This window comes from Gossypium hirsutum, chromosome A03 (assembly GCF_007990345.1).
Source record: "Gossypium hirsutum isolate 1008001.06 chromosome A03, Gossypium_hirsutum_v2.1, whole genome shotgun sequence".
NCBI classification, from domain to species: Eukaryota; Viridiplantae; Streptophyta; class Magnoliopsida; order Malvales; family Malvaceae; genus Gossypium; species Gossypium hirsutum.
In genome coordinates, this window is record NC_053426.1 from 43,784,919 (window position 1) to 43,800,361 (window position 15,443).

General features: G+C 37.6%; 2 protein-coding genes across 2 annotated transcripts; both read right to left on the reverse strand.

Moving 5' to 3' along the window:
• Positions 1–211: 211 nt before the first annotated feature.
• On the reverse strand, positions 212–6,140 carry LOC121225155 (uncharacterized). Its single transcript, XM_041109230.1, has 3 exons — positions 5,948–6,140; positions 5,718–5,827; positions 212–5,396 (listed from the first exon to the last, which is right to left on the reverse strand). Exon 3 carries the CDS (start codon positions 2,602–2,604, stop codon positions 1,099–1,101), a length of 1,506 nt encoding a protein of 501 aa, XP_040965164.1. The 5' UTR covers positions 2,605–5,396; positions 5,718–5,827; positions 5,948–6,140; the 3' UTR covers positions 212–1,098.
• LOC121217965 (probable apyrase 7) lies at positions 4,345–5,577 on the reverse strand. The gene is made up of 2 exons (XM_041094739.1): positions 5,180–5,577; positions 4,345–5,092 (listed from the first exon to the last, which is right to left on the reverse strand). The coding sequence occupies exons 1-2, from the start codon at positions 5,575–5,577 to the stop codon at positions 4,345–4,347; spliced, it is 1,146 nt and encodes a 381-aa protein (XP_040950673.1).
• Positions 6,141–15,443: the final 9,303 nt, after the last annotated feature.

The window sequence follows — 15,443 nt, forward strand, 5'->3', positions numbered from 1 at the left end:
AAGAATTGACAGTAAGAAATTAAAAGATAAGTCCTAAGAAGCCTTGAAATCTCGAAAGATCTCACAACTCCCTTCAAACGGCTCTAATCTCCCGTCCAAAGAATATCAATGGCAAGAAGAAGGTTGAAGATGGCTCCCACAATCACAAGATTGTTAAAACAACTTCTAAAGAAAACTCAAGAGAGAAATCTTGGAGAAAACTCAAAGAAAATTCTGCTCTCAACAAATCTGAAATTTTAATAATAATGATAAGTGTTTAACAAGGTGGACAGCCATGCCTTTAAATAGGCCTTATAACTAGTCCTAATCTAATTAGAAAACTAAAATAAAATAAAAAAAACTCCTAATTATTTTAATATGGAAATTCGGTCAAAGGTCATTTTATCTGGGACTCTTGGACTGAATATTGACATAAAAATTTAAACTAAGTAAATAAATAAATAAATAAATAAAAATAAAAATAAAACTTTACAACTTGGGCCACTTTGACAATTTGGCCTGATTTTCAACTAAGTATGGATGGATTTCTTGATTGGGCTGGGAATTTGCTTATTGGGCCTCGCCTTCAAGAATTTGGGCTTTTGTGACTCGTATCATTCCCCCTTCCTCAAAAAGATTCGTCCTCGAATCTGAAAAATCAAATGAACTCGACTTTCCTCTATCGAACGGGACTAATGGCAATTGAGTCCACTGAGAAGAATAGCCATGAGATAGTAAATAGCAACGGAAATAAGCTTGTAGTCCAATCATAAGCATAATAGAACAGGTATAACGCATGTGAATGGACAGATTCAGATTACCATGCAAACAATCTAATTTACTCACCACTGCCTCGTCAAATATTTGAAACAAAGATGGACATGTTTTAAGGCATTCAGTCGTCTCACATTGTTCCCACAAACCATGAATAAATTGCGAGTAATAAATCAAATGGTAAACATAATCGTCACAAGTAGGTATTTGAAAAGATTCACATGGTTCACAGAGTTGCATAATCATACCATGCATTAATCGACGGTCTATAGATTCACTCACACATGCATTATCAAAAACAAGAATCTTTTTATCAACCATCAAAACAGATAGATCATCAATAAATCAAATAGGACAGTCAAGCACGTTTCGATCTAAGTGTTCATCAACACGATCTTTATCACTATCCGAGGAGTACAAAAGTGTTTCAAAGGTTTCAAGCATCTTACCTCGATAAGCAGAAGAATAAGGGTCGATTTTACCTTTTTCATTTAAAACAAACCTTCGCTCATCGGGGGCATAGTGTAGTCGAATTTCCGTTGTTGAGTTAACATTTGTCAAATGGAACTCAAACTTCATGTACAACCACATAAACTGTTTAAGGCACGAATATAAATTGAAAACAAATTTGGAAAATTTCGTTACCTTATTCTCCAAAACAGATTTGGACAAATTCGAGGATTTTACACAAGGTAAATCAAGAGAATAACAAATCACGCTTCTTTTCGTAATGACTTTATCAACCACAATCGAAGAGTAACAATTAATCGGATCAAAATGAGGGGATCTTTTAAGAACTAAGTCACCAAAAGATTTATCAATAATTTTCAAATCTGCACTGGACTCGGTTTCTAAAATTTCCTTACCTCGCTTACCTTCGGGATCATGTAGTGTGATTTCATCTTTGCCTAAGTTGATCGTATGAAAGCGTCTTTCATTTGAGAGGTATTGAAGTTGAAAGTTATCTTTCGATCTTTCGGGAACCTGAAAAGTAGCAACACAAGAAAAATTCATATCTTGGTTAGTGGAAACATTCCTCACTACCCTTTCCACGTCTTTTTCTTTTGTTTCTTTTTCTAATTCATTTTCTCTTCTTTCTTCAATTTCTTTTTCACTCTCAATCTCTTTTTGCTCTTTTTCATTCTCTTTTTCTTTTTCCTCACTTGTTTTAACAGAATTTTTCAGTTTGATTTGGTCCTCATGGACTTGTTCCGGAGTGAGCGGCACTAAGGTGAGTTTCTTTCCTTGATGCTTGAAAGAATACCTATTGGTACGACCATCGTGAGTGACTTTTCGATCCAGTTGCCATGGTTCTCCTAGCAACAAATGGCAGGCTTGAATAGGCATTACGTCGCACACAACTTCGTCTTGATACTTACCGATAGAAAAGGCGATGCGCACTTGTTGAGTGACCTTAAATCGGCCTTCGTTGCTAAGCTCTTGTAGTTGATAAGGTTGTGGATGCTTGGTAGTGGTTAAGCAAAGCTTTTCCACCATCGTCGTGCTGGCTACGTTCGTGCAACTTTCACCATCAATAATAACTCTACAAAGCTTCCCTTGTACATGGCAGCGAGTATGAAAGAAATGTTCTCGTTGCTGCTCACTCTTTGGTTTTGCCAAAGAAGGTTGCTCACGATCATGAAAATCATCATCCATTCTAGGGACACGTCGAGGGTCGCGCCTATGGGGCTGGTTATCCCGATCTTCCTTGATTGGATATCGATATTGAGGTTCTTGATTCAATCGTACCTCATTGATGGTAGCAGTCAAGGCTCGAAGAGCAGCAGCCTGTTCATCCAACTGTTGTTGGAATTTTTTAAATATGTCACTATTATTATCACCTGTAGACATTTTTTTAAAACCTGCAAAACACTCAACACTCAAAAATAAAAGTTATCAAACCTCACCGTTAATCACTCAAAAAGAAAAATCAAACTCTCAATGAGGTCGAATTCAATCTTGTGAGTTCTTTATCAGAGTTTATATCAACCAATTAGAGAGTGTGAACCAAACTACCAAAGAATCTTAATTTGCACTAGGATGCCAAAAACTGACGAGACACCAATTGATTCGTGTTGCACCGAGGAAGAAGTTGTGCACACGTTTAAATCCTACTAACACAAGAACCAAGAAGGTGTTAGATAACGTAAAGGAAGAATAAAGGTAAACAAATGAAAACCTACAGCTAAGAATCAATAAAAATTGCTGAAAACAAAAAACCCGAAAAACTGCGGAGTAACTTGACAACTTCGTTCGAGGTGTTCCCGATCTCCAAAAATCACGAAATTAAATCTGGAGTGTCCTTATATATTGAATTTTTGATCTGGAAATTTTGGGCACCAAATTCAACCCGCTGAATCTTTTTTTTAAATTTTTATTGAATTTCGTCTTTTTTGATTTTTTTGACTTTTTGACTGATTTTTTTGCGGGAATAATTTTTTTATATTCAATCACAGTGCCAAAAACATGTATGTAAAATTTCAGATCAATCGGACAACGTTTACCCACTCAAATGAATTTTTTTGAACAATTTTTCTGGGTAAAACTGCTGTTTATGCTTTAAAAAATAGAGATCAGTTTAGAAATCAACCAAGAACACCCAAAACGCCCAAAATCTGATATCAAATGATACGGGGTTCCGCGCGGACCAAGATCGAGTTGCCAAGTCAAGAGAAACTCCTACGAAAACCCTAAACAATTAGATCTGAAACGAAACAGAAAATTAAAAGATTAGATTTTTAAATTTTCAGATCTGAAATAAAATCCCCAAATCAGCAAAGAATCAAATTGAGAATGGAAATAAGTGTTAGGGTTCTTGAAACCCTCAAGGAGATTGTGATTCTGCCCAATTGAACACCAAGATAGTTTCCCCAAATTTCAACAATCTAATTTCACCCAAAAAGAGTATGGAAAAACCCTAAAAATTAGGGATTTTTGGGCTGATTCCTTAAGATAGAAAAATGCTGAAAACACAATAAGAACAGAAAATAGATTAGATAATGATTCAGCACAAGTAGAAATAAAGAAAGAATTGACAGTAAGAAATTAAAAGATAAGTCCTAAGAAGCCTTGAAATCTCGAAAGATCTCACAACTCCCTTCAAACAGCTCTAATCTCCCCTCCAAAGAATATCAATGGCAAGAAGAAGGTTGAAGATGGCTCCCACAATCACAAAATTGTTAAAACAACTTCTAAAGAAAACTTAAGAGAGAAATCTTGAAAAAAACTCAAAGAAAATTCTGCTCTCAACAAATCTGAAATTTTAATAATAATGATAAGTGTTTAACAAGGTGGACAGCCATGCCTTTAAATAGGCCTTATAACTAGTCCTAATCTAATTAGAAAACTAAAATAAAATAAAAAAAACTCCTAATTATTTTAATATGGAAATTCGGTCAAAGGTCATTTTATCTGTGACTCTTGGACTGAATATTGACATAAAAATTTAAACTAAGTAAATAAATAAATAAATAAATAAAAATAAAAATAAAACTTTACAACTTGGGCCACTTTGACAATTTGGCCTGATTTTCAACTAAGTTACCAGATATCACTAAATTAAAAGCTGTTTTTTATATGAATATGGTGGAATCAAAAGATCAGTGATGATAAAGGCATAAAGATATCAAATGTGCATTTTGGTTTAGAAAAAGCAGGAGAGCATGTTTCTAACTTACCACCATTAGGAGATGAATTTGCTTCACAGTTTCTATCAACAAATTGTTCTGACCAATCTGAACCACTATAGTTCATTGCTGCTGCCCTCACAAGCTCCTTGCATTGCTCCCAATTTAGGTCTCCAATCAAATATGTTGAAGAAAACCGAGTTTTATGCATTTGAGTTTCAGAATTTTCCATACCAACACTTATGTTCAGCATAGCACAACCAGGGCAAGTGTAATTTTGCACAAAATTAGAACTGAGGCAAGGGTGCCTGAGTTCAAATCTGTTAGAGGCATTTCGCCCATATGTTTGATTTTGACTGAGCATGACGACTGTCCGATCAAATGCCTCATTCAAACCAAATGCTGGTAATGAGAATGCTAAAATCTTATGATTTGAACCAATATTTGATGTCATCACATTTCCATTGTCATTCTTGTCAGATACTTCAACCACAACCTGCAACGATGAACCTCCTAGATCGAGAAGTCCAAAGGTAGATGCTTTGGAGGAATTTCCAAGGCTACCCATTTTATAGTTCAGAGCAACCCAACCATAGTAGGCCTCTTCTTTCCCTGTCAGAACCCTTATTGAGTTCTTAGTATACACAAAAGAATGTTCCCTTACAACAATCTCTATATCATCCAGAACCTGCTTAGCATCCCTGGCTACCAATCTTCTCAATCCAGCAGTAGCTTAAATAATAATGGGAGTATGTCCATGTCTTTCATGAGGTACCCTTTGTTCTGCCCATGCAATCAACGGTTCTAAAGATGCCCTCACTCCTGAAGCATTACCGACAAATTTGTGTAAACCAGGCTCGGTCTGCATGCAATGATAGTGGCAAGATTGTTTCGCAAGTGGACCCTTGGTCAAATCATCTGGATAAGAATGCAACAAAGACGGCAGACTGTCACTGATTAAATCCCCTTTTTCCCACTCGAAAATGTTCACTCGTGTTCCAGTGCTTCCACAGTCCACTACAACAGTATAATATGAACTCTCTAATATATTTCGGGCCTTGACAAAATTAAATGCTAAATAAACACCAATAGACGATAACAGAATGAGAAATCCAAAAGAGAAAACATTGAAGACTCGTTTCCATGGATTGAATTCCTTAGCAGACAACTTAACTTTGGAAGTTGATTTGGGTTCCATCCTGAACTATCACCATCAACAATTTCCAGATTCTAGATTCTATTCTAACAACCATTTCAACTCACTGATCATAATATTAACGCAAATAAGCTTCCAAAATTTGCAAAATAACTGGAAATACACGGCCACCGCTTGCTTACCTAGTTCATAATCAATGTTCACTATCAAATCCCTCGATTTTACATGATTTCCCTTCATTTGAAAAAGACCAACCACAACTTCTATGCTTGTTTGTTTCATTATAAATTGTCTGTCAGACAACGAATTTGAAGATTATTAGAGCTATAGGATCTTATCTAAAGAATCAAAGTACAGATTGAGAGAATACATATATAAGGAAAATAAAATCTAAAAAAGCATATACACGTACCTTAATTATAAACTGAGTTTCGAAAGAACCCGATCCATTACTCCATTTCTTATAGTAGTTGTCTGTATAAGGATATGGATTCACAGATCCAGAGGTCAGCGAAGACAACTAACAGATTCATCTGATTATTATCGTAATTATCAGTATTCAGCAGAGGTGTTATCCCCGCTTGGGCCGGATTCCAGCCGGGGTTAATAATTATATTAATTTTTTTGTTTTATAAATTGAACTTATAAAAATAATTTAATATAAAATATTATAAATTAAAATAAACAATTGAGATTCAACTTTGAATCTTTAAGTTAAAATTTGACCTATTTTTTAAATGAATATTTTTTTTTCTCAAATTAATTTTTTTAAAATATTTTTTGTTCAATTCCTTTCAAATTTTTAATATGCTTATTTATTATATAAATTCAATCATACAGTGAGTGTGCCTAAATCTAATATATATATCACAACTATATAAAATGAAGTTAGATCCATATTATAGTTTAATTATAATAAAAACGTAATTCAAGATAACATAAAAAAAAATCTCCTTATGGTCAAATAAAATGTACCTGAATCCATTAACATATTAAAATCTTTAAATTTTGTGGTTTTTGATCATCTAAATTAACACACAAGTGTTTTAGAAAAGGTGAACTTTTCCTTTTTTCTTAATATTTGATGTAAAGAAAGCTTATATATTAGTAAGTTGAGACCATAACTCTAATATATAACCTTTTAACATTACCCTTAATTTCTTTTTCTTTCTTTTTTTGAATAAAATTTGGATTGGATTTCAATTAAATAAACAAACCAAAAGACTCCAACTGGAAACCCAAAAAGAACAATGGCTTCAGCCCAAAGTCAAATAAAATAATAACAAAATTAAAACACCCTACATAACAAACCCTATGTAACAGCCTAATTTTGGGGCTAGTCAGAACAATGATTTCGGGACCACAAATCTGACATAGAAAAAGTTATTTTTATTATATTTTTATGGTCTACAACTTCACAGAATGATTTCGTAAAAATTTCATTCAAAAATTTTAACGTTTGGGCACTCAATTTAGTAAAAAGGATTAAATTATAAAAAGTGCAAAAGTTGAGTTCTACATGCTAGAGGTGTCCAATTGCTATGAGATTTTAAATTAGAGGTCCTTATATGATAATTAGACCATTTTATATTTCTGTGGACAAAAATGGGTATGGATAGGTGAATTTTGAAAGAAAGGAATTAATGGCATTTTGGTCATTTAGTAAATAAATGAATAAAAAGGGAAAATAAAGCCAAAATTGTGTCCATCTTTCTTCAACCTTGGCTGAATTTCATAAGGACTCTATAGCTAGGGTTTCTTCAACTTTCAAGCTTGATAGTAAGTGCATCCTAGCCCATTTTTAATATTCTTTACATTTTTGAAGTCCTCGTAACCCGATTTACCTATTTCTATCATTATTTTGAAGTAGGGTTCATATTTAAAAATTTACCCATGTGTGACATGCATGTATTTTGATGTTTGATGGAAGATATTGAATGTTTAAGGTGTGATAAACAACTTTTACTAAGTGATTTTTTCATGAAAATACCTAAAAGGACCTATTTGTAAAAAGTTGTAAAATGGGTAGTAAAAATCTGATTTGATGAATAATTTGGGCTGATATGAGCATGTTTATGGTTCGACTAAGCTTAGGTTACCAAGAAATTGAATACATTTCATTTTACGAGCCTAGGGACGAATTTATAAATATGTTAAAGTTTAAGGGAAAAATATAATTTTGCCATAGTATGATTTTTAGACTGAATTGAGTAATGTGAATAATAAGTAAGCTAAATTTGTTATTATAGACTAAGAAAAACGAAGTTCAGACTTTGATAATAAGGTGTTTGACGATTAAATCCATTTCTCATATTTCTGTACTGAGGTAAGTTCGTATGTAAATAATGCATTATTATTTATTCTTTAATTGTGTTTCTATTGTACGAATTTTGAATTGCGCTTTGAATAAATTCAAAAAAGTTTCGAAAAATGAGAAATATCCCGATTGAACCTTAGGAATAGATAGGATACGAATGTCATGACATTATGGTTATTTGAGTTTACGTGTAAGACCATATCTGGGATATGACATCGATATGAGATTTCGTGTAAGACCATAGCTGGGCTATTGGAATTGATTTAAGATCCATGTAAGACTATATCTGGGATATGGCATTGGTATGGTACTATGTGTGTGAGATTTCCTGAGTATCCTTTAGTATTCCAAGTGGTTCAATGGGTAAGTTAACGGTCGTGTTAAAGTTATGAAAGATTATGGTATGTTGTGGAAGACAATGGTATGTTGCAAGTTGGTACAAGTATGTACACAAAACTCATGCTTAATGAGCTCGATACTTGATGAACCCACGTAAGGTTTGATTGAGTAAGTTACGATGTTAAGGTTTTAATATCACCTATGCCAAGTTTGATTATGAGATTTACATTGATACCTATGTTAATTTACTTCATGTTAAAATGTGTTTATGATGCTTATTATTTGCATAGGAACTTACTAAGTTTTAAAACTTAACCCCTTCTTTTTCTCTTATCTTATAGTGTCACCAAGCCAGCTCAGGGATCGAAGACGGTCAGAGATCCATTCACATCAAATTATCATTTTGGGCACTTATGATTTCATTATTTTGAGTATGACATGTATAGGGACTTGGACATTTTGTTATGTGTCATATTTGATTTGGCCAAATGTATTGGCTTATAATGATTGATAATTCATTTTGTAAATGGCCATTGAAATTGGCTAATATTGGTTAAATATATATGCATATGATGATGTTTTCATGGATATGGATTTTGTGTGGTTTGAGATGATAAGTATGAGATGTTGTATGTGATCGAACATAGCATGTAACGATATGTGAATGACTTGGTTGTGGCTGAATTGGTTGTATATATATGCTTAAATTAGCGTTGGTTGTTGTTGTGTAGGTTGGTGCAAGTAAAGGTGGCAAAATGGCTTGGTAAATAGCCTCATTTTTATCCACACAAGTGGACACACGGGCGTGTGTCTAGGCCGTGTGTGACACATGACTTGCCCTATGGGTGTAACATCCTGATTTTTGGGCCTAGTCGTGTAACATCCTGATTTTCGGGTTTTTCGCGATTCCTGATATTTTAAGTAATTTTCTAAAATTTGGTATGTGATTATGGAATTCATAATTTGGGTGTGTAAATGGGTTTATGGAAGGCTTATGAGTTACCCAAAACCCGGTTAAAATTTTAAATTTTGGACTTAGGAGTTAGGGGTTCTGGCTAGGTGCCCTTATATTAAGTTGTGGGTAAAGTGTATCACAAAAAGAGCTTTGGTAGAGTGGCAAGGGTGACGCCACTAAGCTCCTAAAAAGGTGGCGTGTGGAGCATAAGGGAAGACCTGGGATCGATTCCCTGTGTTGGCAAATAAGAGTATTTATTTTTATGTGCAGGAAGGGTAAGTGTTGGAACCTAAGTGGATTCTGTAAGAGGAGAGTTGGATCAAGTCAAACGCATGGATTAAGGAGGGATAAGGGGAGAGATTTTAGGGATTTGAGAGAAGGATAGAGCTTAGCCGTTTGGAAGGGGTTAGAGAGGGGAATTCGGCAGAAGGGTATTAGGTTAGTAATTTCGGCATTAGGGTCTTAGCTGTGCCGTTTTCTCCTTTGTTTTAGTTTTTCTCTTCTTTTTCTTCCCTAGCCGAATCTACCATCCTTCCTCTCATCTTTTCTCCCTTTTCTTTTTCAAAATCCAGCCTATTACTTTCCTCTACTCATTTATTATTTCTTTCTTTAATCTCTACTTCTGCCGAAATACCGCAAAAAGCCGAAATCAGTGAAGATAGGTGGGTGCCGATTCTTCATGACCAGCAACCTTTTCTTTCCTTTTCAATAGTTGGCGTTCAATTCCTGTACATTTTAGGCATCCGGATTCAAGAGGAGGAAGACTATGGTAAGTGTTCAAACTCTAAACAATTCCTAGTGTAACTATGGCCAAAAGCCGAAACCCCTCTAGTTTAGGGAGGTGGCCGAATGTGGGAGTAGGCCTTATGGGGTCTTCTTTTAATATTTTTGGTTTATTTATTGAAGGAGCAGCAAGGTGTAGTGTCGACTTGGAGTAGCTTGGATCACCGGAGTGGCTAGACCTAGTCATCAATCGCGACAAAGGTAAGATTCCTAAGGCCATCATGGATGGTGGCCGAATGTGTAAGTATTAGTATTAGATGATTTGAGGTTTGGTTCAATTATGGGAAGCTGATTATTAATGATGGATTATAGGAGAAATCGTGTAGGAGATCTCGTCGAGGAATATCGCCAAACAGGTGTGTAACGAACCCTTTTCATAGCTTAAAGCGATAAATGCCGAAAAGCCGAAATGCCGAAATTCTGGCATTTCGAGGACTTATGAGCAAGCGAACGCTCACTAGTTAGTTAGAATCGATGAGATGATGATCGGGAATAATGGAAACGGTAAGGACGTGTTTTTAGCGTTCACGGTAAGTTGGGCCTCGAGGGGCTGAATTAGGGCCCAATAGGCTTTCGGGCCCATTTGGGTAAATTTGGTAGGAAATGGAAATCTGTTAAATTGCATGTTAAAACTGTTAATACTGTTATGGATATAGGCTAAATGGGCCTAGATGACAGAATCGGCTAAGTAGGGCCCATTGGGGGTTTTTAGCCCAATAACTCGATTTCACTAAAAATGGGCCAGAATCACTGTTTGCACCCATGAATTGTTAGTAACCGTTGATGAACATGGAAACCCTAATTTTCAGTAAAATTACAAGATTACCCTTATAACATGAAAATGACCGTTTTGCCCCTAGGTAAAAATGACCATTATACCCCTAGGGTTTATATATGAACTTAATGCATGGGATTTTGATAGACATGATATGTATGATATGCACATGACATGTATGATATGCACATGATATGTATGATATGCACACGAGATGTTCATAAATGCATTGGGTTGGGTTTTTATATGGATGGAGGAAGTGCAAAAGGGCTTATGCCCCAGTTATCAAAAGGGCTTATGCCCCAGTTATTAAAGGGCTTATGCCCCAGTTATTAAAAGGGCTTTTGCCCAGTTATTAAAAGAGGCTAGGCCTCCAGATAAATGATAAACCAGCTATGCTGCCAGTGGAGAGTTATGGCGGGGTGGGTCGAGTTAATCCCCACATGGTGTGCTGGTTGGTACGGGTAGAGAGTAGCGGATGGTGGGTTGAGTAGCCTCCCCAAATGGGTTTGCATTCTTTCATTGACATTATATGTGATATTGAAATGGGCCTATGGGCCATACCGATTACAGTAAAGGCTTCGGCCCAGTAATATGAAATATGAAAAGGCTTCGGCCCAGTGTTATGAATTATGAAATATGAAAAGGGCTATGGCCCAGTACATGTTTGAGATTGGTTTTGGGATTAGACCCAACAGGCTGTTATTGTTTTGGGCTCTGAAAGGGGCTTGTTGCACACTGAAACTCACCCCCTTTCGTTAACCTTGCAGGTGAGCCTTGATGTGGGGACTTGGCCCGGAGGGGATTCAGAGTAGCCACGGTGATTGTCTTTGGACTTTTAAATAAGCGTTGGTTTTCATTAGATTCCCTTTAATTATTATTTATTTTTGGGTTGTAATAAGGCCATTTTAACTTTCCTTTTATTTCTTTTCGGGATTATTTTAATTTTAATAACTTCAAACCTGGTTGATAATTATTCAAATGGGCTAGACTTAGGACGTGTTTTCAAAACGATACTTGTTTTCAAAAGAGTTCAACACCACGATTAATCGATTTATCAGAGTCGTTCACTTAAACAAATTTAAACTCGATATAACAAAGTGTGGCTATGGTTATGGGCATGTCTAGGATTGGATCCAATCAAAGAGCTTGGTACTTAAGCAGCCTTCATGGCTCACCTCCTCTGTCTCGGATACCTACCTGGTGCCCAGCTTCTATACACTTTGTTAACTCAACAAAATATATGGTGTTAAAACACTAAAACGGAACGTGGGTTTTCAACTCCAATGTGGCACGTCAGATTCGGCCATAACATCTGGGCCGGGTTTGGGGTGTTACATTCAGTGGTATCAGAGCCAAGTTGCAACAACTCGGCTGTGGATCGGGTCCAAAAAATGTTTTCGGAGACTTAGGCCTAAAAAGGGTATTTTTGGAAAATGGTTTTTTAGATGTTTTGCGGGGAATATATGTTAAAAAGGTACAAGTTTTTCCGTTTTAAACCAAGAGTTCAAAATAAAGGGAGTTTTCAAATCAAAGTTTTTAAATTTCTATTTTTGGTGATTAAAAACATGGTTTTTCAAGTTCTGGATTGAAGAAAGAAGTGGCGCACTGAATCCCCGGCACCAAGTCTGTAAGTATATTTTCTTTATGATATATGATATGATATTATGAATAGTATTGAGACCCTACTATGATACTTTAGCTAGGGTAGAGCTGTAAACGGTAGGAATGAGACTGTAGCTAGGCTACGATGATACGAAAACAATCCTTGAACTGCTATATCTCCATAAGACATTTTCTTAATAAACAGTGGAACGTTATACTAATTTCATAAAACTCGTAAGTAGAAAATTCGATATGAGTACAAGAGGAGCTCGTGGACGAGGCCGCGGACGTGGTCACGGAAGGGTGCAAGCTGAATCTTCATCCTCAGGGCATAGGCCAGCTGAGGAGCCATCTGTGCCACAAGCAACGGAGACTGGGTCTTATGATCGGGCTGCGGGGGATGACGCTTTATCCCAAGCCATGTTAAGGGTTTTAGAAAGAGTGGCTGGAGCTAGTACTGTGACGGTGAATAGGGGGTCTATATCGGAGCGACTCCGGGCCAACGGAGCAGAAGTATTTAGGGGTGTATCTGGAGTAGCCCCAAATGTGGCAGAATATTGGCTAGAGGCAACAGAACGGATCATGGACGATCTAGACTGCTCAGTGGAGCAAAAGCTGAAAGGAGCTGTGTCGCTGCTACGGGACGAGGCATACCGTTGGTGGATCACCGTAAGGGAGAGTACCCCAATTGAGCAAGTAACCTGGGAATTGTTCAATACGGCTTTTAAAGGGAGGTATGTTGGAGCAAGCTATGTGGATGCTCGTCGGAAGGAATTCTTGAATCTGACTCAAGGTGATAAGACTGTAGCAGAGTATGAGGCAGAATTTTTTAGGCTGAGTCGATATGCTAGTGGCATAGTGGCAACTGAATATGAGCGTAGTGTCCGATTTGAGGATGGTCTCCGCGACGAACTTAGGATATTAATAGCTCCACAGAGGGAGCGTGGTTTTGTTGTATTGGTAGAAAAGGAAAAAATAGCAGAGGAGGTGAAGCTGACTGAGCGACAGAATTGTGAGAAGGATCGACCCAGATTCAAGAGGGATTTTAGACCCTCAAGTGCCGCGAATCGAAATGTTAAAAGAGCAAGGATGGAGGAACCAGTTCGAGCAGTTCCAGTAAATACTTATAGACCGCAGGCTTGTAGGGACTGTGGTAAGGTGCATGTGGGGGAGTGCTGGAAACGAACTGGAGCATGTTTTCGATGTGGGTCTAAGGAGCATAAGTTCAGAGAGTGTCCTCGGAGGACAGCTCAGGAGCTAGCGGCAGAGCAAAGGGATGTCCAACCACGGCGAGGAGGACCACCACCACAGAGGGGTCGTGGGCAAGGTAGAGGTGGCAATGGTAATGGATGAGGACGTGAGGCACCTGGCAGAGGTGCTGGACACGCTGAAGCTCGACAACCGGCGTTGGTTTATGCTGCACGACGTCGTGAGGAGGGTGACGCTTCTGATGTTATAACAGGTACGTTCTTCATCCATAGCATGCCTTACACTGCTTTGATTGATGTGGGTTCCACCCACTCGTATGTTGCTTGTGATGTATCTGGGGCTTTGGATGTGCTTCCTGAGAAGACTGTAAGTGGGGTATCAGTGATAAGCCCATTGGGACATTCAGTTAAGGTAGATAAAATTTTTAGGGCAATACCGTTAGTGACACAAGATAAAATCTTTTAAGGAGATTTGATGGAGCTGCCATTTTGGGATTTTGATCTTATCTTGGGAATGGACTGGTTAACTAAGCACAAGGTGACGTTGGATTGTGCTGCAAAAAGGATGGTACTAAGAACTGCCGAAGATGAGGAGATAATGGTCATAGGGGAACGAAGGGATTATTTATCCAATGTTGTTTCGGCTTTAAGAGCCGAGAAGTTGATTCGGAAAGGTTGTGAGGCGTACTTGGCCCTTATAAGTCAAACGGGACTTGAGGAGATAACGGTAGAGTCGGTTAGGACTATTAAGGAATTTCAGGATGTATTCCCAGATGAACTTCCTGGATTACCCCCGAGCAGAGAAGTCGAGTTTGGAATCGACTTACTACCTGGAACAGCTCCTGTGTCCATTGCACCTTATAGGATGGCACCAAAGGAGTTGGTAGAATTAAAAGCTCAGATTCAAGAGCTGTTGGATAGAGGGTTTATAAGACCAAGTGTTTCCCTGTGGGGAGCACCGGTACTGTTCGTAAACAAGAAAGATGAGACTATGCGAATGTGTATTGACTATCGGTAGTTGAATAAACTGACTATCAAGAACAAGTATCCGTTACCAAGAATCGATGATCTGTTCGATCAATTAAAAGGAGCCTCGGTGTTTTCTAAGATTGACCTTCGGTCGGGATATCATCAATTAAGAGTTAAAGAGGGGGATATTTATAAGACGGCGTTCAGGACTCAATATGGTCATTATGAGTTTCTGGTAATGCCTTTTGGGTTGACTAATGCACCGGCAGCATTCATGGATTTGATGAATCGGGTATTCCAGCCATACTTGGACCGGTTCGTAGTCATTTTTATTGACGATATCTTGGTGTATTCGGAAACGGAAGAAAAGCATGATGAGTATCTTCGTGTAGTGCTGCAAGTGTTAAGGGAGAAGCAACTTTATGCAAAGTTTAGTAAGTGCGAGTTTTAGCTGAAGGAAGTTACCTTCTTGGGGCATGTTGTGTCTGCCGAGGGGATCAAGGTGGACCCTCGAAAGATTGAAGCAATTTTGGAATGGAAGCCACCGAAGTCGGTAACAGAGATTCGAAGTTTTCTAGGGTTGGCAGGTTATTATCGGAGATTCGTGGAAGGATTTTCTGTGTTGGTAGCACCGTTAACGAAACTTATAAGAAAGGGAGCACCTTTTGTTTGGACAAATAAGCAGCAAGAGGCTTTTGAGAAGTTGAAGAAGGTTTTGACGGAAGCGCCAGTTTTGATTCAGCCAGAGTCTGGTAAGGATTTCACTGTGTACAGCGATGCGTCACATGTAGGTTTGGGCTGCGTGTTGATGCAAGAGGGTAAAGTGGTCGCTTATGCTTCACGACAGCTTAAGCCGTACGAGATGAACTACCCTACGCATGACTTGGAGTTGGAAGCAGTAATCTTTGCACTTAAGATATGGAGGCATTACCTGTATGGAGAGAAATGTATCATCTA

Coding starts and splice junctions, on each gene's coding strand:
- LOC121225155 (XM_041109230.1), bottom strand. CDS start 2,604: ATGTCTACAGGTGATAATAATAGTGACATATTTAAAAAATTCCAACAA.
- LOC121217965 (XM_041094739.1), bottom strand. CDS start 5,577: ATGGAACCCAAATCAACTTCCAAAGTTAAGTTGTCTGCTAAGGAATTC. Junction 5,093..5,179: donor GTGAGGGCATCTTTAGAACC/GTTGATTGCATG, acceptor TGGATTGAGAAG/ATTGGTAGCCAGGGATGCTA.